Source organism: Panthera onca, chromosome Y, assembly GCF_046562875.1.
Source record: "Panthera onca isolate mPanOnc1 chromosome Y, mPanOnc1 haplotype 2, whole genome shotgun sequence".
Classification (NCBI taxonomy): domain Eukaryota; kingdom Metazoa; phylum Chordata; class Mammalia; order Carnivora; family Felidae; genus Panthera; species Panthera onca.
Window position 1 is genome coordinate 23,640,107 of NC_138358.1, and position 22,820 is coordinate 23,662,926.

A 22,820-nucleotide genomic window follows, 5' to 3' on the forward strand; every position below is an offset into this window, starting at 1 on the left:
ATGTCTCTGCCCACACTTCCCAGGTTCCGAGCCGCTCTGCAAGCTCGCTCCCAATCAGGGAAATCAGCCTCACTGACCGACCCAGCCCAGTAAGACCCCGCACAGTTCAAAAGGGCAGAATTCTTGTGTGCTGGGATCACAGAAGCACAGCAGGGCTATTGACCCACTAGCTGGCATTCCAATACCCAGAATGTTCCTCCAGCTTTCCATCATTGTTCCCCTGCTCGTGCTCTGAATTCCCGCAGCTAGCTAGGAAAGGGCTCACGCAATCACTTTTGTCCAAATGCACGATTCCTGGGGGATGGGAGAATCAATGGAAGATTTCCGGGCTTATGTATCCGGACTTGGATGTTCCCTCTCTTACTAGAAATCAATGACCCTTCAACGTTTAAACAACTGAACAACAACAACAAAAAAGATCGGAGGGAAAACCCAGAATGTAACTAACCTCCTTTACCTAAAACCTAAATGTTGTTTCTACCTTGAAATCTGAAACATGATTTCAAAAGCGGTCATTATGTAATCAATAGTGTGTGTGTGTGTGTGTGTGTGTGTGTGTGTGTGTGTGTGTTTAACCTGTGGAACCAGATCTTACTAGGAAATAGAGGAAATAGAGTCAAGGATCAGCAGTGGTGGTCCATATCCTTTCCAACTGGCTCATTACAAATTTCACTCCCTCCATGTCCTACAGATGCTGCCGCTTTTTTTTGTTTTGTTTTTAAATATATATTTTTCAGAAAGAGAGAGAGACAGAGACAGAGCACAGTGGGGGAGGGGCAGAGAGAGAGGGAGACCCAAAATCCAAAGCAGACTCCAGGCTCTGAGCTGTCAGCACAGAACCCTATGCGGGACTTGAACTCATGAACTGTGTGTGACACCATGACCTGAGCTAAAGTCGGGTGCTCAACCGACTGAGCCACCCAGGTGCCCTGGTCCTGTCTTTCTAAGAAAACTAATACCTGATGAAGCTGTCACAGCATCCTACACACATGAACTGAAGCCATAACTACAAACATAAAATCTCATTACTTAACAATGACAATTCAAATACAATCTTGATGATTAAGAGTAACAACACATTTTTTAGAACAAGACACGGAGACGATTCATTCACTCACACAACCTATTTTTACCCTAGAGTACAATTAATTTGGCAATAGTCACACAACCAGAATGGTTATTAATCTGTGCAAAATTAAATGATTCATCTGATGAGTTACAGTTTCATTAGGGACTAATACTATTTACTAATAGTACAGCTTGGGGCTGAATTACAAGGGCAGGTCTGGCTTTAAATGCTACTACTGAAATTGGGTCCCCAAAGTTCAGGCAGCTCAGCCCAGAGCTGTTTGATATTCACTAGGTCTCCCAATGAGACTGAACCTTTTTAAAAAAGATTTTTTTTTTAATATTTATTTTTGAGAGAGACCGAGAGAGAGCAGGGGAAGGGCAGAGAGAGGGAGACACAGAATCTGAAGCAGGCTCCAGGCTCTGAGCTGTCAGCACAGAGCCTGATGCGGGGCTGGAACCCACAAACCGCGATATCACGACCTGAGAGGAAGTCAGACGCTTAACCGACTCAGCCACCGGGCACCCCTATAATTCTTATTCTTAAAAGGGAATTTTTCCAACCAGCTGCTCCTTTCCTCTACAAGCAGTTAGGACAGAGCATGGAAAACGCTCTTAGGGGCAAAGCAAGGCAAATGTTTGTTGGGAAATGGAGAGGGACAGAAGCCCACGGGCAGATGCCTGAGCCAGTGTGTTGAGACAGCACCTGCTCATTGCCCCAGTCACACCTGGGCAAAGAGAAGGGCCAAGTCCACCTTGCACACACCTGTCCCGTCAGAGCTTTCTGGAGGCCCCGCACTTCCAGAAGCCAGGACTGTCATCCCCCCCAGAGCCCCAGCCCCAAGCGGGTGGGGTGGGGAGAGGGGAGCATCACCTGTACCCACAGTTAGCACTCAGGTGCTACCACCAGCATCTATGCTCCCAGCACGAGTGTCGGGTGCCCTGCCCCCCACCGTGCCTTGGGGGTACCACTCAGATTCCAGGATTTTCCCCTATCTCCATCACTGGCAGCCAGAGGCTTCTCAATTCCTCCCCACATCCCTGAACCCATCTGCCCTTCTGCTGCCAGAGTGACCCCTGCCACCACCAGCTGCTTCAATACCTTCTATGGCTCCCAGTGTCCTTGGAGAACAGCCTGGGCTCCTGCCTGCCTCGCCCCCTGTGGCCTCTCCCGCTTCCTCCGACCTACAGGAACAGAGGCTCCCCCTGCCCAGGGACCTCCCAGCTGTCAGGGGTGACTCTCCCTGAAGAACACTGACTCTCTCCCCAGGCGTCCTGCCTGTTGGCCTGACCCAGCACGCACAGAGGAATCCTGTGATAGGCATGATGCGGGGCCAGATGCAGGCCCCTAACGTGCTGCCCAGAGGGTGGGACTGGCCCAGAAGGCATCCTGGCAGTTAAGTCTTTGCAGCTCAAGAAAGAGCCCGAATGCCTCATCCCATTTCCTTTTATTCAAGGACAGCTTTACGGAGCTCTAACTCACATTCCATAAAGTCCACCTTTGTAAAGTATACAAATGAGTGGTTTTTAGTACACTCAGTGTTACAACTATGACCACTCCAGAATTCCAAGACATTTTTATCACTCCCCAAAAGAAATGCCGAGCCCATCCACAGTCACACCCCCCCCCCCCACGCCCCCTCCTGACACCTGCCCCGTCTGCTGTCTCTATGCCTTTGCCTGGGCTGGACATTTATATCGAGGGAATCAATATGCTCTCAACTTTTTCACCGCAAACACTAAATACGCATCTGCAAATGTGGTGGGCTGTGTGTCAACTATGAACAGAAGGCCTGCATCTGAATTCCAGGAATGCTGGGCTTCAGGGTGCATGAGGTATCAGAAGTGAATCCACATTCTGGGCCCACCTTCTGTCCCCTGGCATCTCCCGCATCCCCTCTGCCGGTGCAGAGAAGTGCTGTTTTCACGTTCCGTCTCACTTCAGGGCACAGCGGACCGCCCGGGCCCTGTGTTAAAATGCACATTTCTGGAGCAGCGTCAGCAGACTGTAGTTGCTTCTCATGCCCACGGCAGTGGGCCACAGCTCCTCAAAACAGCAGTGCTCAGGCTTTAGCCAGCTCCAGGGCGACCCGTGTGATTCCCGGCTGACCCCCCCAGTTTGGGGTTCAGGAGGTCCAGAGTGAGGGCCAAAACTGCATTTTTAACAGGTTTCCAGGTGATACTGATGCAGCCGGTCTGGGGCCACACTTTGAAAACAATCCCTTGCTGGGGGCGGCAATCCCTCCACCACCGTGCCAGATCCCGGGCACCACCTGCTTTTGTAAATAAAGGTTTTATTGACACACAGCCCTTTCATTTATGTATTGTCTATGGCTGTTTTCATGCTGTAACTGCAGAGACCAGCAGTTTGAGCCACAAAACCAAAAATATTTACTCTGGTCCTGTGTGTTTGCTGTCCTCTGGTTTATAGAAGAAGATCTAAATATAGAAATCTCATGAAAAGATCTATTGTCAAGTTGAGACAGTACTTTATATAGATTTCAAAGAATGGGCCTCATACAATCTTATAAAATCCCGAGAATTCTTACACTTCAAAAATGAATCTCAAAAAAGATTTTTTTTTTTTTTAAAAAGTCACTCAGGGGCACCTGGGTGGCTCAGTCAGTTAAGCATCCAACTCTGGCTCAGGTCATGATCTTGTTCGTGAGTCTGGGCCCTGCATCAGGCTCTGTGCTGACACGTCAGAGCCTGAACCCTGCTTCCGGTTCTGTGTCTCCTCTCTCTGCCCCTCCTCTGCTCACACTGTCTCTCAAAAATGAATAAACATTAAGAAAACAAAAAACAAAAAACAAAAAGCCTCACACAGAAAAAACAGCTATTCACTTTCGTGCTCCAAGGCCCAGGCGGGAGTCCTAGTCCTGACCACCTAATGGGCTGGACAGCAGGACCGTGGGGGTCTTGGGTTCTCACCTGTGAACACATACAGCCCTGGTCAAATCTCCTAGCAGCTTGTTACAAGTCAAGGGTCAAAAGAAAAATAAAATATTCTAAAGACAGAAAACTTTCTAAACCCTACAATGCTATATGAAGATAGTATCAATGTCCCCAACCCTGAAAAGGTTAAGTTTATTGAAGACATATTTTAAGTTATTTGAGAGAGAGAGAGAGAGAGAGAAGGAGAGAGAAAGGCAGAGAGATGAGAGAGAGAATCCGAAACAGGCTCCGTGCAGAGCCCCCAATTTGGGGCTCGAACTCACAAACCAGGAGATCATGACCCGAGCCGAAGTCCAGAGTCAGAAGCTTAACCGACTGAGCCACCCAGATGCTCCAAGACAAGGGGCTTTCATTTCTGTTTGAAGCCGGAAAGAGGAGAGAGCAGGGGAGAGGTGGGGAGAGGAGCTCATCTCCCACAGGGGCGATGCCTCACTGGTCTGTTACTGCCCTTGGTCCCGGAGGGACGCCGGGGGTGTTTACGCACCAGAATCACCCGGCACTAAGACAAAGGGCATCCTCCAAGGATGGCAACAGAAGAATGGAGGTGGACAGGGCGCCGTGGAGGAGGGACGATGTTCTCCCGCGGGGAAGGCGTGTCTGCATCTGCCAAGCACTTCGCACGCAGTCCCTGCTTCTGGCAGACCTCTACCCCCGTCCACCAAATGGGGGAAATAACAATGCCCACTTCACAGAGTCATTAGAGATTCTGCTCGCTCATGCTCAGAGAGCAAACAGCAGCCGACAGAAAGGCTTCAGAAACTGTTAGCTGCCGTCCTCAGGACAAGAGAGGACGCCAGGGACCAAGGCACATTGTGTCTAGAATGTTCTGAGAGCCCAGGTGAGAGCAGGTTTGTCACAGCAGGAGTCCACATGCCATCTCATGCCATTGAGACAAAAGCCCATGAGCTTCCAAAACTGTTCATTTGAAGATTTAAAAAAAAAACAAACAATTTTTTGTTTACTTATTAAAAAGGTTTTTTTTAAATTTTTTTTAACATTTATTTATTACTGAGAGACAGAGACACAGAGCGTGAGCAGGGGAGGGGTAGAGAGAGGGGGGGAGACATAGAATCTGAAGCAGGCTCCAGGCTCCGAGCTGTCAGCACAGAGCCTGACGCAGGGCTCGAACTCACAAACTGCGAGATCATGATCTTAGCCGAAGGCGGTCGTCTAACCAACCGAGCCATCCAGGCACCCGAAAAGGTTTTTTTTGATGTTTACTTATTTGATGTTTATTTATTTTTGAAGGAGAGAGAGAGACAGAGCATGAGCAGGGAATGGGCAGAGAGAGAGGGAGACACAGAATCCAAAGCAGGATCCAGTCTCTGAGCTGTCAGCACAGAGCCTGACATGGGGTTCTGACCCCACAAACTGCAAGTTCATGACCTGAGATGAAGTTGGACACTTAACCAACTAAGCCACCCAGGAGCCCCTTAATGTTTATTTTTTGAGACAAAGGGAAAGACAGAGTGGGAGCAGGAAGGGAGCAGAAACAGAGGGAGACACAGAATCCAAACAGGCTCCAGGTTCCGAGCTGTCAGCACAGAGCCCAACATGGGCTCGAACCCATGAACCGTGAGATCATGGCCTGAACTGAGGTCAGATACTTAACCAGTTGAACTACCCAGGCACCCCTGGAGATTTTTAAAAATTTTAAGGTGAGGGCACCTGGGTGGCTCAGTCATTTAAGCATGCAACTCCTGATTTCAGCTCAGGTCATGATCTCACAGTTTGTGGCTTTGAGCCCCAAGTTGGGCTCTGTGCTGGCAGTGTGGAGCCTGTTTGGTATTCTCTCTCTTCCTCTCTCTCTGCCCCTCCCCTGCACTCTTCCATTCATGAATGAATAAAATAAACTTAATTAACAACAAAAAAAAGCATTAAAAGTTTTTTAAGATTTAAAAAAGTGTTAGTTTTAGTTTTGTTTGAGCAACCTCCAAGCCAGAAAGACCAACCCTATCCTTTTAATTTATCAGAGGTACGATGCCCCTGTGTTCTAGAAACACAAGTACCACTCCTGGGTGTGTGTGTGACCAGCCTGCAATGCAAGGAAAATGCCCCAGAGAACTGAAAACGGAGGTCTACACAAAGGCAGCTGTGTGAACACCCACAGCCGCATTATTCACAAGAGCCAAAAAGTGAAAACAACCAGCTGTCCATTCACAGTTAAAGATAAACAAAATGTGTTCCATCCACACAGTGGAACAGCATTCAGCCCTAAAAAGGGAGCAACGCGGACACGTGCGGCAACGTGGATGGGCCTGGAAAACACGCTCAGCTCAGCGCATGAGGCCAGACGCAAAAGGCTGCATACTATATGACCCGCTCATACTAAGTATCCACAACAGGCAACTCCATAGAAACAGGCCGTAGATGAGTGGCTGTCAGGGGCTGGGGGCAGGGAGGGAGCAGCGAGTGACAGCTAATGGATGTGGCATTTCTCTTGGGGTGATAAAAATGTTCTGGAATTATGGACAGTGTTGCCTGTACAATAAAGTAAATGTACTAAAATACACTGAATTGTTCCATGTAAAAGGGTGAATCTGAGGGTATGGGAGTTACATCTCAGTTTTTAAACATTTTTAAAAACTCGAGGTGCCTCGGTGGCTCAGTCAGTTGGGCATCCTCCCTCTCAGAGTGTGTGTCTCTCTCTCTCTCAAAAATAAATACACACAAAAAATGTAAAAACTCCAGGGAAAAGAAACACAGGCTGGCCCCCCGGCCTCTGCAATGCCCCCAGTACACGCATCGGGCTTCCTCGGGCACCACACAGTCTGCCTTTAATCTGAGAACACACAAGATACCAGATTTACTTGAAGGAAGTCTCAAAGACTGAGAGATAAGGCGCCCTCCGGGCAGCGAGGACTGGAAGGAAGTCAGTGTGAGGCCACCACGTGAAGCCACAGGACAACCCTTCCCGTGGCATCAGGCCTGCGCTTGTTGGGGTCAAGCACCCGGGTACGTGTCCCTGTATGCCTGTGCCCACACTGGCCACGAGTCAGGCCCCTGCCTCCCGGACACTTGAGGGCCACCCCCTCACCTCCTGGTGACAGGGAAGTCTGGTCACAAAGGGACTCAGACACGGTTACCACAGGGAAATGCCGCCCAGGAGGGCAGGGGAAGGAAACTCTGGGCAGGGCTTCCTTTAAACGTGGGAGCATGCCTTCTAGGACAGGGCAGCAGCCACCGTGTCACAAGCAACCCGCAAGCCAGGAAATAGAAAGTCAGTGTCAGCTCCGGGTTCTAATGCAACCGCCGTGATTTGCCTGCTTTTCCTAGGCCACGGGGCATGTCCTTTCCAGTCTAGACCGGCACCCAGGCGGTTCTGTATTCTGGCTCTCCTTCCTCTGCCTACTCCAGGCTCGGGCTTCTGCCGTGTTGCCATGAGGCCTAGAAAGCATCATTCCTTCTTCTTCTTCTTTTTAGATGCTTATTTACTGGGAGGGGGAGAACGGGCAGAGAGAAAGAGAGGGAAAGAGAGACAATCCCAAGCAGGTTCCGCACTGTCAGCGAGGAGCCGATGCGGGGCTCGATCTCACGAACCGGGAGATGATGACCCGAGCTGAAATCTAGAGTTGGACGCTCAGCCGACTTGAGCCACCCAGGCGCCCCGAGGCCTAGATAGCATCACTCCATAGCGCCTTTCCAACAGGCACGGTCTTGTTCTTTAGAAACGCTGAAGGTCTCTCCATTACAGTCGCCCTAGACTCGCGGCCTCCCCGCGGGCCCCGTGGCCCTGGCTCATGAAGGTGCCGCTGTGCGTTGTGGTCCTGGAGGTACTATGACCTTCACCCCCAAGTCCCACACCAGAAACAAAGCAGCAGGAGGACGCTGGTACTGTGACAGGTGTCAATTCTTGACCAGTGCCCTTTTTACCACCTGTTAGGCAATGCACTGGGGCATCAGGGGCAAGGGATGGCCAGTTTCCAACCTCAGGGATGTCCCAGTCCATCGGGCTCAAGGATGCTGCAGGGTCCTCGATTAGACAGGCCCACGAAGGCTACTGTGGGCATACTGTGTCTGGTGGGGAGGAAGGGCCAGGGGCCGCTTTGCCTGGGAGGTGGAAAAGGAGCACAGCCTTCCATGAGGCCACGAGTGTCTCGGAGACAAAGCAGGACAAAAACCCTTGCAAAGCCTCAAACACCACAGGATGTTGGGGACCAGCAAACAGCTCTCCAAAGCAGCACTTGGCAATCTGGACCATGCCTCTGAGTCAGCTGTAGACCTCGTGGGGTTTTCTGTTTGTTTGTTTGTTTTGTTAAGTTTGTTTATTCTTGAGACAGAGCACAAGCAGGGGAAGGGCAGAGAGAGAGGGAGACGGAGAATCCAAAGCAGGCTCCAGGCTCCGAGCTGTCAGCACGGAGCCCGACGTGGGGCTCGAACTCGTGAACACGTAATGACGGCCCCAAGTGCACACCTTGTTAAAATGCAAATTGTGGTTCGGCAGGTCTGGGGTACAGCTTGAGGGTCTGCGTTTCTCACAAGCTTGTAGGACCATACTTTGCCTAACAAGGGCCTAAAGCACAGCCGTCCAATAGAAACACAGTTAAGAGCCACACCTAGAACTTCCGATTTTGCAGGAACTGCATTTAAGAAAGCAAAAAAGTGGGGCGCCTGGGTGGCTCAGTCGGTTAAGCGTCCGACTTCGGCTCAGGTCATGATCTCGCGGTCTGTGAGTTTGAGCCCCGCGTTGGGCTCTGTGCTGACTGCTCAGAGCCTGGAGCCTGTTTCGGATTCTGTGTCTCCCTCTCTCTCTGACCCTCCCCCGTTCCTGCTCTGTCTCTCTCTGTCTGAAAAATAAATAAACGTTAAAAAAAAAAAAAAAAAAAAAAAAAAGAAAGCAAAAAAGTATATATGAGGTTAATTTTAGAATATATTTATCTCACCCAATGGAGCCAAAATATGATCATTTCAACAAGTATACAATATAAAGGAATTAGTAATGAGATACTTTGACTTTTTTTTTTCCACACTAAGTCTAAGATCCAGTGTGTTTTTAAACTTACAGTCCATCTCAATTTGGCCTAGCCATGTTTCAAGTGCTCAGCGGCCACACATGACGAGCGGCTCCCACACGGGACAGTGCTGGACTAAAGGGTCAGGGCAGGAGGGAGGAAAGCAGCAGATGAGGCTGGGAAATGGACAGATGCTAAAAGCCAAAAGAACCTTCTAGACCCAGCTGAGGTGTAATACGAGGGGCTCCTGAGGCCTTTCCAGGAAGAGCCTGAGAAACCACTTAGCGTGCTGGCATATCCACTGCCGGAGTTCTAGAACAGTCTGACACACAGGCCATAGGCAGTGTGCAAGAGACTGTCCGGGCACGTGACACTGGAGGCAGGGACACTGGGAGTGAGGAAGGAGCACCAACACAAGACTTTTAGGCTCCAAAGGACTTGGTGATCGGCTGGCTGTGGAAGGAGGGCAAGCCACCATGAGTGACGCTCAGATCTGGGGATGAAGCGTCGACAGGACTGGAAATCCAGGAGAGACGGAGAAAGAGGGTAAAGGTAAAGGAAGCAGAGTCATCTCCGCCTGGATCACAGGGGGTCTGCAGGGCCACTGCCACAGTCGAAGTGCACCCGTGCACGTGCACACGTGCCCTTTCAAGGAAGCACTTGATGGTACCTAGATGCCAGACAGGAGAGACAAATAAAGGAGGAACCTTCCAGAGAAACCAACACTACAGTACATGGTGAGGGAAAGAGCCGGTCAAGGCTGTTTGTACGATGGTCACAAAGAAAGGAGACAGTAAGTCTTCTTGTGAGTAGACGTCTTCTTCAGATGGCAAGTGCAGCCACGGCGAGTCTGAGAACTGAGCTCTGGAAAACCAGACGTCTCTAGGGCACAAGAAGGGCATCCTGAGTAACCAGCAGAGAACGGACAATGCACCTGTGTGGTATCAGGTGGTGATTATCGTCTCCTGCACACCAGTCACTGAGGATGGACGAGGGGGACGGAAACGGCCCCCCGACCCAACCCCAGCAGCAGCAGCTGTGAGCTCCTTGTGGCTAAATGGACACAAAACAAATACGATTCAAGCAGCAGCAGGCCTATCTTTCCGAGTCCAGATGTTTCCTTCCCAAACTTTCACTCGAGGCCCAGGACGTGTAAACATGAAGAGAAATTAAAAGAAAAGCTGCACATACCCAAAAAGCACACAGTTGTGTGGGTTTTGTTTTTTTTTTTTTAATGCTTATTTATTTTTGAGAGACAGAGACGGAGCATGAGTGGCAGAGGGGCAGAGAGAGGGAGACACAGAATCCGAAGCAGGCTCCAGGCTCTGAGCTGTCGGCACAGAGCCCGACGCGGGGCTCAAGCTCACAAACCGTGAGATCATGACCTGAGCTGAAGTCGGACACTTAACCTACTGAGCCACCCAGGCGCCCCTACAGAGTTGTTTTAAAGAATGACATATTTTACCAATATAGCCAGTTTTCCAGAAGTTAGGGCTTTTGAAGATCTATGTCCGTCTAAAAAAAGCTGAATAATAAAACTCACTATATTTCACAGTAAAACATGTCAATTTTACTTACTTTTATAGTTTATTTATTTTGAGAGAGACAGAGACAGCACTAGTGGGGGAGGGGAAGAGAGAGGGAGAGAGAGAGAATCCCAAGCAGGCTCTGCACTGTCAGCACGGAGCCCAGTGCAGGGTTTGAACCCACAAAGCCATTATATCATGACCTGAGCCAAAACCCACATTGGGACGCTCAACCCAGGCACCCCTAAAACATGTCATTTTAAAAATTCCAAGGGGCATACACAGAGCTAAGCTTCCTCTGATTCCAAAGATTGTTGATGATACAATGTTAGGAGAGTTACCTTCAAGCAATGAGTAATTCTAAAAATTTTTTTAATGTTAACATATTTTTGAGAAAGTGAGAGAGAGACAGTGAGCGGGCAGGGGCAGAGAGAGAGGGAGACAGAATCCAAAGCAGACTCCAGGCTGTGAGCAGTCAGCACAGAGCCTGAGGACCCGGGGCTCAAACTCACAAACCGGGAGTGCACGACCTGGTCCAAAGCCTCAGATGCTTAACTGATTGAGCCACTCAGGCGTCTCCAAGCAATGAATAATTAGACGTATGTGGTATAAAGGGAAGAATTTCAGAGACAGGGAAAATGAATCAATATAGCTGTACCATCAGAAATAAGATGATTATGTTTTGGGCTACTGATCCATCATTTCCTTTATTTTCAATTTTTTCAAGACGGTTTTAATGTTGCTGCCCCAAGAAGAACAATCACTATGCTTTAAAAACGTATAAGCATATGTACAATTAGCACAGATAAGGATCTCCGTTCTTACGAATGTACAAACATTTGCACAATTAACATAAACAGATGCAGAATTTCATCAGCTCTGGCATCTGCAAGCCAGAGGCAAGGAAGCACCTTCACCTCCTTCGCAAGTCAGGGAGGGTTGGTTACCAGTGCGGTAACCCTGTCTTCCCTCACCTGCACCCTCGCCGGGCTCCCCAGCACCTGACACAGAAGAGACCCTCCTCTCCCCTGGCTCACATCCCCACACCGACTCCACCTTCCTCCGGAGACCTCTCTGACTCGTCACTCATCTTTCTCTCTCTTTCTTTGATGGCCTAACTCATCTAAATCCTGTTCCCCAGAGGGGAGAAATAGTCTGCCATACAGGATTATAATTAATTAATCTGATAAGAGCAGCCCTGCTAATGAAGATTTAACGTGTTACCCTCCCAGGCAACATCTTCTGCACTTTAACCAAGGCAGTTAAGGAAAGGACAGTTCGACTAGGAGGAAGGTCCAATCCCTGACATCATCCAGCACTTGGCCACCCACCCTCCCCTCCGGCCAGTCCCGCCTGGGTGCTAATTACCTGGACTGGGGACGCTCCCTGCCTCTGCCCTGTCCCTCCGCAGCTTCCAGACCATCATCTGCAGGGAGGGGAAGCAAACCAAGACAGGGTGAAAATTAAATTATCATCTGGGAGAAAAGCTAAAGTGGAAGGAAGCCAAAATGATGGCACACAGGTCTCATTTTATACAATAAGAATTTGGGGAATGAGCTACATGTTAATTGGACACCCAGAGTGACTCCTTCTACGAAGTAAATAATCATTCCCTCCTGCATGCGGGTAAACGAAGTGCTATATATCCTGTCTCTTAAAGCCGGGTATATTGATTACAAGGAAAAGTTTGATTTCTCTCTGGATTTCACTTGTTAGAAGGGTCTCTTATAGGGGCGCCTGGGTGGCTCTGTCGGTCAAGCGACCGACCCTTGATTTTGGCTCACGTCACGATCTCACGATTCGTGACTTCGAGCCTCGAGTGGGGGGCTCTCTGCGGTCAGCGCAGAGCCTGCTTCAGATCCTGTCTTCCTCTCTCTCTGCCACTCCCCTGCTCTCTCAAAAAGAAACAAACATTTAAAAAGAAAAGAAAAGAAAAGAAAAGAAAAGAAAAGAAAAGAAAAGAAAAGAAAAGGTTAAGAACAGAGTGCAAGATCCAGCCTGGAACACAGGCAATGCCACTTAACAGTCGGGAAGACCTTCCCAACAAACTGGAACCACTGTGGCCACACGATGGAGAAGTGACCACTTCCAGCTCGCTGAGCAAAGCAGGCATCCTCTAAACTGGTAGCCCTCCCAGCACCTTTCAAATCTGCCGGACACCAGAAACTTATTTTCAGTAGAGGGGAGAATGACCGTGTGACAAGGACAGGATCAGCCCAAAACAACCAGCTGAAGCGATGGCCTTAAAGGAGTCTCCACGGAAGCAGCCTCGCATATCACTCAGCCACAAGCAGGGCTTCCAAATAACGCTTTGGTCACCTTTTGTGTGTGTGTGTGTGTGTGTGTTTACTTATTTTGTATTTATTTTGAGACAGAGAGAGAGAGGCAGAGAGAGAATCCCAAGCAGGCTCCACACTGGCAGCACAGAGCCCCGATGAGGGTTTAATCTCACAAACCATGAGATCATGACCTGAGCCAAAATCAAGAGTCGGAAATCTAACTCACTGAGCCACCCAGGTGCCCCAGCCACCCACTCAAATACCTGCAGATAGGAGGATCACGGAACATTTGCAGAGAGCATTTAACAGGGAAAAGAGAAGCCAACACAAACAAAAATGCAGCAGAGCTCAGAAACTCAAGCTATGCAGAAAGAAATCTTAAAAAAAAAAAAAAACAAACCTGCCTAATATCCTCAAAGATATGAAAGAAAAAACATGAAGCAAAATCAGTAGGGGATTAAAAAGAAAAATGAAAGGAACATTCAAGAGCAACACTAAAAACTTTGTGTAATCAGAAAAAAAGGAGAGCGCAATTGTAAAACTCAATGTAAGGATAAGGTTGTGGAAACTTCCCAAGAAGAACAAAAACACAAAGATATGAAAGAAAGAGAAATGAGAGGCGCCTCGGTGGCTCAGTCGGTTAAGCATCCGACTCTTGGTTTCAGCTCAGGTCATGATCTCACGGTCTGTGGGTTCGGGCCCCGCAATGGGTTCTGTGCTGGCAGCGCATAAGCCTGCTTTGGATTCTCTCTCTCCCTCAAAATAAATAAATAAACTTACAAAAAAAAAAAATTTTTTTCAGGCAGACAAGGTCTTCAAAGACCTGTGTCTTTAAACATATTTAAAATGTATGTGGCAGGGGGGCCTGGGTGGCTCAGTTGGTTAAGTGTCCGACTTCAGCTCAAGTCACAATCTCACGGTTTGTGAGTTCGAGCCCCGTGTTGGCCTCTGTGCTGACAGCTCAGAGCCTGGAGCCTGCTTCAGAATCTGTGTCTCCCTCTCTCTCTGCCCCTCTCCCATTCACACACTCTCTCTCTCAAAAACACATAAAAATGTTTAAAAAATTATTAAAATTACTTTTCTCACAATTGGGGATGATGTGGAGGATGAATCAATGGTAACTGTATAGGAAATCAAGCAAAGAAACAAAACTACCATTAACCTCACTGAGTATGAAAACTTGCATAGGAAAAGTAATCATAGTTTGTACCACCAGGCTCAGCAGTGATAGCACTGGCCGTCAAAATATGCAAGCACTGACTCCTGTCAACTCGGGGCAAAAGTTAAAGGGGGTGATTTTGCCCCCCCAAGGGACATCTGGCCATGTCTGGGGACACATGTGGTTGTCACAGCCAGAGTGAGCATAGTAATGGCATCTAGCGGGTAGAGGCCAGGGAAGCTACTCATCTTACAATGTACGGGACAGTCCCCCCAACCCCAACAAAGAATTATTCCTGACCCTCGAACAACAAGGGGGTGAGGGGCGCTGACCACCCCCCACATGCAGTCGAAAGTAAGTGTATAACTTCTGACTCCCCCAAATCTTAACTACTAATAGCCTACTGTTGGCTGGAGGCCTGACATAAACTTATGTTGCACATACTTTGTATATTGTATGTATTATATACTATATACTGTATCCTTACAACCAAAAAAACGTGATTAAGAAAATCCTAAGGAAGGGCTCCGGGCTGGCTCAGTTGGTAGAGCATGCGACTCTTGACCTTGGGGTTGGGAGTTCAAGTCCCATGTTGGGTGTAGAGATTACTTGAAACTAAAATCTTTTTAAAAAATAAAGAAAATCAGAATAAAACATATTTACAGTACTGTACTGTATTAAAAAAAAAATCCATGTGTAAGTGAATCTGCACAGTTCAAACCCGCGTTGTTCCAGGGCAACCTGTATGGGACCCTCCATGTCTACAGTGCGAAAGCTGAAAAACCCTCTTCGAACCAGAATGATGAAGTCATCAGATTGGGAGTGTGGCATGCATGGTGGGAAGAAATGGGTCTGGATGGGTGGTGGGAAGGAGGTGTGCAGAAAAAAGGCTAACTCCCAATTTTCGATATAGTTGGAAGTCAACAGGAACAAATAACAAGTAGCAGCAATAGAGAATATAAGCAAATGCCACAAGACATCAGCCAGAAAGTTGCAGTTGTTGTCTGCAGGGAAGGGGAAAGGGCAGCAGGGAGAGCTCTGGGTACGATGACAAGCCCCAAAGAACTTTGATTATTTAAACTGTGCAAGAGCCACTTTGATGAAAATGAAAACAAAACTCAAAAAGAGACACTAACATTTCATCCCTTTCCTTCCATGAGTAAGTAAAAATGTTGCCTTTAAAGCACACAGAATCTGCAGGGCCTGGGATTTAATAATAATAATTCACAATGACAATAGAAAACCCAGGTAAAGAAAATGTTACTTCTCTGTTACAATACAGAACATCCTGCCTTTTCAGAACCACTTTATTTGTCTGAACCTAAAATAAGGTTAGTCCAATTATTATTATTTTTTTTTGATGATACCCTATTGTCCTTCTACCAAGATACATTACCCAAAGCGAAGCCTTAATATTCACACCAGCAAACAGAAGACGCTTGATGTACAAGACAATGCAAATATCTGATCTAACGAGGTAACGGGAAAACAATTCTTCCAGAACATGTCAGTGTTAGACACTGGCAACGTTTTAAAAAGACCAAAGAGAGCAATGTAGAACCCTCAGCTCTTTCAAAATTCCTTCCTGTGGATGAAAGTTTTTAGCCTGGAAGGGTGGCGGCTTGCAGAATTTCTCCTCCAAGGGTCCCCCCCCCGCCCCCCCCCCCCCCCCCCCCCCGACCACAGTGTTTGAAAGAAGTGAGACCTGAATAAAAAGTCTATTCGGCTTTTCAATCCTGAAACTATCTTGTCAAATGTTTACAGTGTTCCCAGTGTACAAGAAGAAAAGCTGCACAGAGGCCTTAAGAAATGCACAACTCCAGGTTTATTTGCATGCTGACACAAAACAACTTTGGCAAGACCGCAAGTCCAAAACGCTCTCCAAACAGAAAAGCCAGCCCTTCCCAAGCAGGGCGCCCAGCTTCTGTGGCCAGGGAACAGGAAGGGAAGTTAAGAAATCCCAGCTCCTGGGGACAAGGTGAAAACGACTACTTTTAGGAGTGTTTCATTACCATGCTCGGGCAAACTAGTTTTCTTTTTTTCAAAAGACCAGTGTCTGGACACGTTAAGAACGACTTACAACTGAACCGGGAAGCCCAAATCCAACATGGTGTGGAGGTGTGCACAGCTCAAGTGCATAGCTTTTCACAGCACGGAAGCCTCTGGATTTCTAGACCTGAGGTCAGCACAATTCCCGTCTAAGGAAGAAGTCTGCACTGGCTGAAGCTCACAGCCAGCAGACCTTAGGACAGGCCATCGGACTCCCTGACTTCCTGTTCCCGCACCCAACACACCTCCGGAGGACTAAGGACGAGGAGCAGGTCAAGTGTGTGAGGCGGGGACCGGGCCAGGGTCATAGAGACACACGGGTTATGCCAGCTGGCAAGCGGGTCTACCAGCTGAAAGCGGCTTTCAGCTCACGAAAGAAGACTCACCTCTTTTTTTTTTCTTGTAACCACACCAATGATGCTTAAATACAAACGAGTCTCCAGAATCCCACTCCTCCTAACAACTCAGAGAAGGGTGGCTGGCCTCCGAAAGTGGCTGGGGTGGCACGATGGAGGAACAGCCAGCACGGCACCCCGGCCCTGCGTCCCCGGAGTCGGCGCAGCCCAGCCACGGGCCATTTACTGCTGTCCAGTGCCACAAAGCAGCCGCACATACTGATGCCGACGGGCCTTCACGCAGAAATCCAGAGCAAAATCCAGAAGAGCTGATGTTTGTCAGTCCCCGATCCCCTCCCATCATCAGCTCCCTCTTTCCTGAAACCTTTACTGACATCTGACAAAGAACTTGGCTGGGGTGGGGGGCAAACACAGACACGTGAGGTCGACAACTTGTCCTGACCAAGGTGGCCACTATCCAACCTTTCCCGTCACCAATGACGGTGACTCAGCCGGGTCCCCTAACATGGCACCTCTTTTCAAACCACTAAGGACGGGACATCAGGCGGTCGGCACCTCCCACACCCACCTACCACTGACGGCCGGTCTTTGCCGGGAGCCTCCTGCTATCAGGAGCTCTAACAGTTTACATAGGACTTTTGCCACCTGGCTGTGTGACCTCCATCCAAAATAAGTGCCCCGATTCCCTTCCATCCTACCCTCACTATCCAAACTACAAAGGACACTTAAGGACTCTGTCTCGTATCCAGACAAATGTTTTAATGGCCTGAAGCCCCCTGAGAGGGTGAGTCAGGCTGCGGGGATCCCCAGCCACAGCCCTCCCACCCTGCTCTAGGGTGGCTGTGTCCCCCCAAAGGCAACCTCAAAGTCGGCTTCCCAAACGAGCTAGCCTTGGGACCACAGCAGGCCCCAATTCATGTCTTCTTTGGTGCTTCTGGCTAAGGTGAGGGCCTTCTTCAGGGAGGGACCGGAGCCTCAATCCTCCCCCCTTAGCAAACATTCCTGCCGCTGCAGGAGGCCTACTGACACCCAGCTCCTGTGGAGTGCTCCCTGACGAGTCCCCATCCGCCCATTTGAAATTCTAGGCCCTCCAGTGACGTTTTAGAAATCAGGCCCCTCCCCTACCCCCACTGATGTTTTACATTTGCTGAATCCATGGAGAAAGGAACGCATAGAAACAGGGGACCACGTTACCCGGGTCCCCAGATAACCCACATCAAAATGTGGCCTCGGAAATACTAACAAGTCAAAATCTTTGTGGTTTCTTAGGACACAGACATCGTTCCTGCTCCCTCTCGGCCAGGAGCATGTAAAAATAGCAGCACTGTAATTTTCTAGCCGTCGTGAAAAGTCAAGTTACAAGCAGGGGGAAAGGTCCTGCGTGGATACAAACGTGGCTCCCACCTTCCAGCGGAGGTCTGGTGGGACTTCACACATGCACTTCAAATTCCAAGAATGTCACTCCCGGGAAGTTAAGTATCCCTTTGACTTCAAACTAGACCCAAAGAAAAGACTGTCTTTACCCAGTAGCCCCAATGAACGCCCAGAAACAGCACCCCGTTCCAGCTTTATTTCCTTTCTCCAGCTACAAAAGTGCAGATGAAGCAAGTATTTGTTTGACTTTTACTATGTAAATAAAGTCTATTATCAGGGCCAGCACTTGGGAAGAAAACAGCCCCTCACAAAACCACCCAAAAGGCCAGTGTCTTCACAAAGAAGAACGAAGCGTGAGCCTTGAAAGCTAAAATCTTTTTTCAAACAAAGGCGACCACACTGTTAATCTAACGAGGGCAATTCTGCCCGCAGAGGACAGACATATGACAGTGTCTGGAGACTTTTGTTGGCTGTCACACCTGAGGGGGGTGTACCAGTGGCATCACGTTGAGTGGAGACCAGGGATGCTTCCGAACATCCTACCAAGTGCAGAACAGCCCCCACCATAGAGAAGGACACAGACCAGAGTATCGGTGGAAAGACCCTCATTTAATGGATGGGATGAAGTCATTTAATAATAGCGCTGCAAGTGTTTCCAGGACAGAACAGGTGGAACGGAGGGGAAATGGGGACATTTGGGGTCAAGAGCTGGCCCTTGGGGCCTTCTCAGGACTTGCCAGTTTTGTTATCTCAGGGCACACCGTTTAACTTCCCTTTGCCTTAGCTGTTGCATCTATAAAATAGGTTGACAGGGGTGCCTGGGTCACTAATCAGTTAGTTAAGCATCCGACTCGGTTTCACCTCAGGTCATGATCTCAGGATTCATGAGATACAGCCCTGATGGGCCCTGCTGACAGCTCAGGATTCGCTCTCTGCCCCTCCCCTGCTCATCCCTGCTCTCTCTCTCTCTCTCAAAATAAAATTTAAAAAGTAAAGTAAAATAGGCTGACAAAACTTGATCTGAAGATCACGGACTGAACCAGCCCTGTTCTTAGCATTTCTTCCAGGGCTAAGACATGCACTCTGATGAGGCTTTCAAATCAGACCCCCATTATCATAAAAAGAGCGTGTTACCTTACACCTGATCAAGCTACCCCCACGTCAGACTCTGTTACATAGAAAATGAGTCGTATGATATCCCTAGGATCTTATCTGTAAAATATTTGATTATGAGGTGTTTTTTTTAATCCAAAAAAACCCCCACCCCTATTAGAACAATTATTATTTATTTGGGCCCCCAATAACAATTGTTATGATGAGCCCCCAAGATTTTTCAGTAGCTACTGAGAGGAAGATTGACAACTTGAATTCATCCAAATTCTATAAGCGGAACAATCTTCCGCAGTCTCTCTCACAACAGCCAATTCCCACTCTAAGTGGTTCTAAATGGACACACTTTCCTTCATCCTTTTCTAATCATCCAACAGTTCATTACCAGCTGTTGCAGGGTAAGCAAGCATAATTGATGACTTAATCCAACGGAAAGGACAGGCATGTGAAATACTGCCAATACCATGCAACACAACAGGTAGTTAAAAATATATAATATATGGGGTCGCCTGGGTGGCTCAGTCGGTTAAGCGTCCGACTTCAGCTCAGGTCACGATCTCGCGGTCTGTGAGTTTGAGCCCCACGTCGGGCTCTGGGCTGATGGCTCAGAGCCTGGAGCCTGCTTCGGATTCTGTGTCTCCCTCTCTCTCTGCCTCTCCCCCGTTCATGCTCTGTCTCTCTCTGTCTCAAAAATAAACTTAAAAAAAAAATTAAAAAAAAAATATATATGTATATAATATATGCATGTGTGAGCACGTACCTCTACAAGTATATCCAAGTGTACATGGGAACTTAGTACAGAAGTCCCAAACTCTCCCGAATCCTCTCCACCCCAAGTAAAGAAACCAATTTACAGTCACACTGGAGCAGCTACACAAACTAAGCAGCAGTTTAAGGGGGAGACGGATGAGCATCTCAGATGAGAATCACAAACATTTTTAGCCCTGCAAAATCCGGAAACGCAATCTGGAAAGGACGAGCACACAGTGCTAGTGGCCTAGTGACAAAAACTTTCAAAACGAAAAGGAACAACACCTTAGCAAGTAGCGTGAAAGCTAACGGGCAGGCCAAATCACGAACAAACGGCCTCACATGCCCCAAAAAGGCCCTGGTGCGTATTTACTGAGTTTTACTGCCCACCTCTTTCGGTCTAGAATGGGGTCCTTTGGACACAGGGAACAGGAGGCCAGGAAGAACACACCAGGGTTTTTAGGAAGGAGGGCGTGCTCAAGAATCCCCTTCTCCAGCTTCTGGTAAAACAACTGAATTTCAGAGTTTTTAAGTTTATTTATTTATTTTGAGAGAGAAAGAGAGCATGCAGGCTTGGGAGCGTGAGACAGAGCGAGAGAAGCCCAAGCAGGCTCCGCACAGCACAGAGCCCGATGATGCAGGGCTTGAACCCACGAACCCCTGAGGCGAAACTAAGTCTGACGCTTAATCGACTGAGCCATCCAGGCCCCCGGAATTTCAGTTTACAGTGACTTCCAGCTTTCTTATACTGTGTATGGTTAAAAGGCAAGATTTCACCTTAACTAACGTGTTACAATTTATTCCACCTACTTATAATGACAAGTCTAAGATACATTGAATTGTGTATATCTTTTTTTTTTTTTTTTTTTTGAAGAAACACATGAGATGCTAAAGACCTAATTATCGGGGTGCCTGGGTGGCTCAGTCGGTTAAGCGTCCGACTTTGGCTCAGGTCACGATCTTACAGTCCGTGAGTTCGAGCCCCGCATCGGGCTCTGGGCTGATGGCTGGAAGCAGAGCCTGGAGCCTGCTTCCGATTCTGTGTCTCCCTCTCTCTCTGACCCTCCCCCGTTCATGCTCTGTCTCTGTCTCAAAAATAAATAAACTTAAAAAAAAAAAAATTAAAAAAAAAAAAGACCTAATTATCTTCTTAACCTTTACCATCAGAAATGCCCTGTAAAACCTTTATTAAAAAGGCACAACTTAACATTCTTTAATATGCATTTATGCAGGAAAGTGCCCTTGCGGGGCAAAGTGTGTCCATCTTTTCAAAGAACTGAATTTGTTAATGGGTTACACATTAGTCCAATTTATAGCAATGATAGCCTCTTTTCCCAGTTGAACATAAATTCAGCGCGCATCTAAACAAGCCTCCTCTCAGACTCTCTGGTTCTGTAAATCTAAAAACAGGAGAAAATGTAGAACAGAAAAGTTTGGGGTCTCATTTGCTACATGCACAACAAAGCCACACCACTGCTCAAATTCATTACCGGTGGGGTGGGTTAGGAGTGACTTTATACCTTCCTGCTGCAGGGAAGCAGGAAAGCAGATAAAGAAAAACGAAACAAAACAAAACAAAACAACCCAGCAACTCACCTTCAAACTCTGGTAATAGCCAAGAATTTTTACATTTTAAAGGGAACTTTGTCCCTAGGAATGGCCTGATCCAACCCTGCCCAGAGACACTGACACTTTTAACCAGAAGAAAACAGGATGATGGGTTTGCTGTTTGTGTGTCTTCACAGATCAATACAAGTCCAGCTGGTAAATTTCAAGTTCGATTTCTGTTCTGAGACAAGAGAATTCACAGCGCTAAAGCAGCCTCCTTCCCCCACCACACACACACACCGCGAAACACATTCCTAATTAGACATATTAGAAACTTGTTATTGGAGCTCAAGTCCCGCTTTTAAAAAGGACGCTGAAAGTTTCGGTACGTTTCTGCAGGTATCCAGAACGCCGTGGATCTAGGGCTGGAAGCCGAAAGTCAGTAAATATTGATGGGCTGATGGGAATCGAGAAGCTGGGATGGCGACAGCTGCTAGTCTGGCTTTCCCAGCGATAAGAGGTACAGGTTCAAGGGGTGCAGAACCAAGGGCCTACAGTGGCAAACACAGATCGGGACAGTTCAGTCCACCCCCTGGCACGTGGAGTGGGCCCTCTCCAACCTCTGGGCAGCCCCACAGGTGCAGGCCGCCGCTGGAGAAGCCGGGAGTGACAGGGGACCCAGCCAGGTCCCTTCTTGAAGGGGGAGGGGAGGGGACCCGGAACAGGAGCCATTTAAACTCTGCGCCGCGCTTAGAGTGAGCAGGGCTGGGAGCCGCCGCCGAGCGGCCGGGGTGGCGCCGGGACCACGCACCTATGCGTGTCCCGGTGCTCCGGTCCCCGCAGGTGACCCAGGCGGACCCGCGCCCCGGCGCTGGGGGCGCGATCCGCCCGCCCCTCCGGCGCCCCCACCCCCGGCGAGTCCGCCGCCCCGAGGCCACCTTTGGGTTGTCACCGTAAGGGTCCCGCAGCCGCCTCACCTTGGTGATGACCAGCGGTTCGCCGTGCTCGCGGCCGCCCTTCAGGGTGAAGCCCCATGGGGCGCCGCCGCTCAGCTGCACCTCCACCAAGCGCCCGCCGTCGGCCGCCCGCGCGTCGGCCTCGGCCAGGCGCTCGGGCCGCGCGCGGGGCTCGGCGCCCTCCATGGCGCGGGGCGCGGAGGCGGCGCGGCCGCTCAGCCCCCAGGGCCCGTCCGGCCCGCGCCCATGCAGTCGGGGGAGCCCCGGCCGGCGGAGGGCGAGGGAAGGTCCGTGCGCTCCTGCCGCCGCCGGCCAGTAGCGAACTTGCGCGGCAACTTGGGAGGAAAGTGCCGGCCGGGGCCAGGGAGGGAGCCGGGAGCGGGCGGCGCGGCGCACGGAGGAGGGCGGGCCGGGCAGGGGGGCGGGGCCGGCGCGCTCCAGGGCTCGGGCCGCTCGGCGGGCAGGGGGCGGGGCGCGCGCGGGGCTCCCGGGAGCTGCCCGGAGGGTGGGAGGGACCGGAGGGGGCGCGCGCTCCGGGACCCGTGCGGCCGCTGAGGGACGGAGGGGCCAGAGGCGCTCGGGGCGGGGGCGCCCTGGACTGGTCCCAAGGGGGCGAGGGCCGGCGCGCACACGGTGCCGGTGTCGCCGGCCAGGGATGCGAGTGCGCGCTCGGGGCTCCCCCAGGTTACCCAGAGGGTGGAAGGGGGGCGAGGGCCGGCGCGCGCACGGAACCTGTGC

General features: G+C 49.6%; 1 protein-coding gene across 2 annotated transcripts in view; it reads right to left on the minus strand.

The window, feature by feature from the left end:
* LOC145714888 (protein Shroom2-like) overlaps positions 1–22,492 on the minus strand; it is a 155,826-nt gene extending 133,334 nt beyond the window's left edge. Inside the window, exon 1 of one of the 2 annotated variants that reach the window (XM_081794418.1) lies at positions 22,104–22,492. In XM_081794418.1, coding sequence (XP_081650544.1) covers positions 22,104–22,268 — 165 coding nt within the window. In that variant the 5' untranslated portion in view covers positions 22,269–22,492. The remainder of the gene's footprint in view (positions 1–22,103) is intronic. The other variant, XM_081794417.1, reaches the window with a different exon arrangement.
* Between the last annotated feature and the right edge of the window lie 328 nt (positions 22,493–22,820).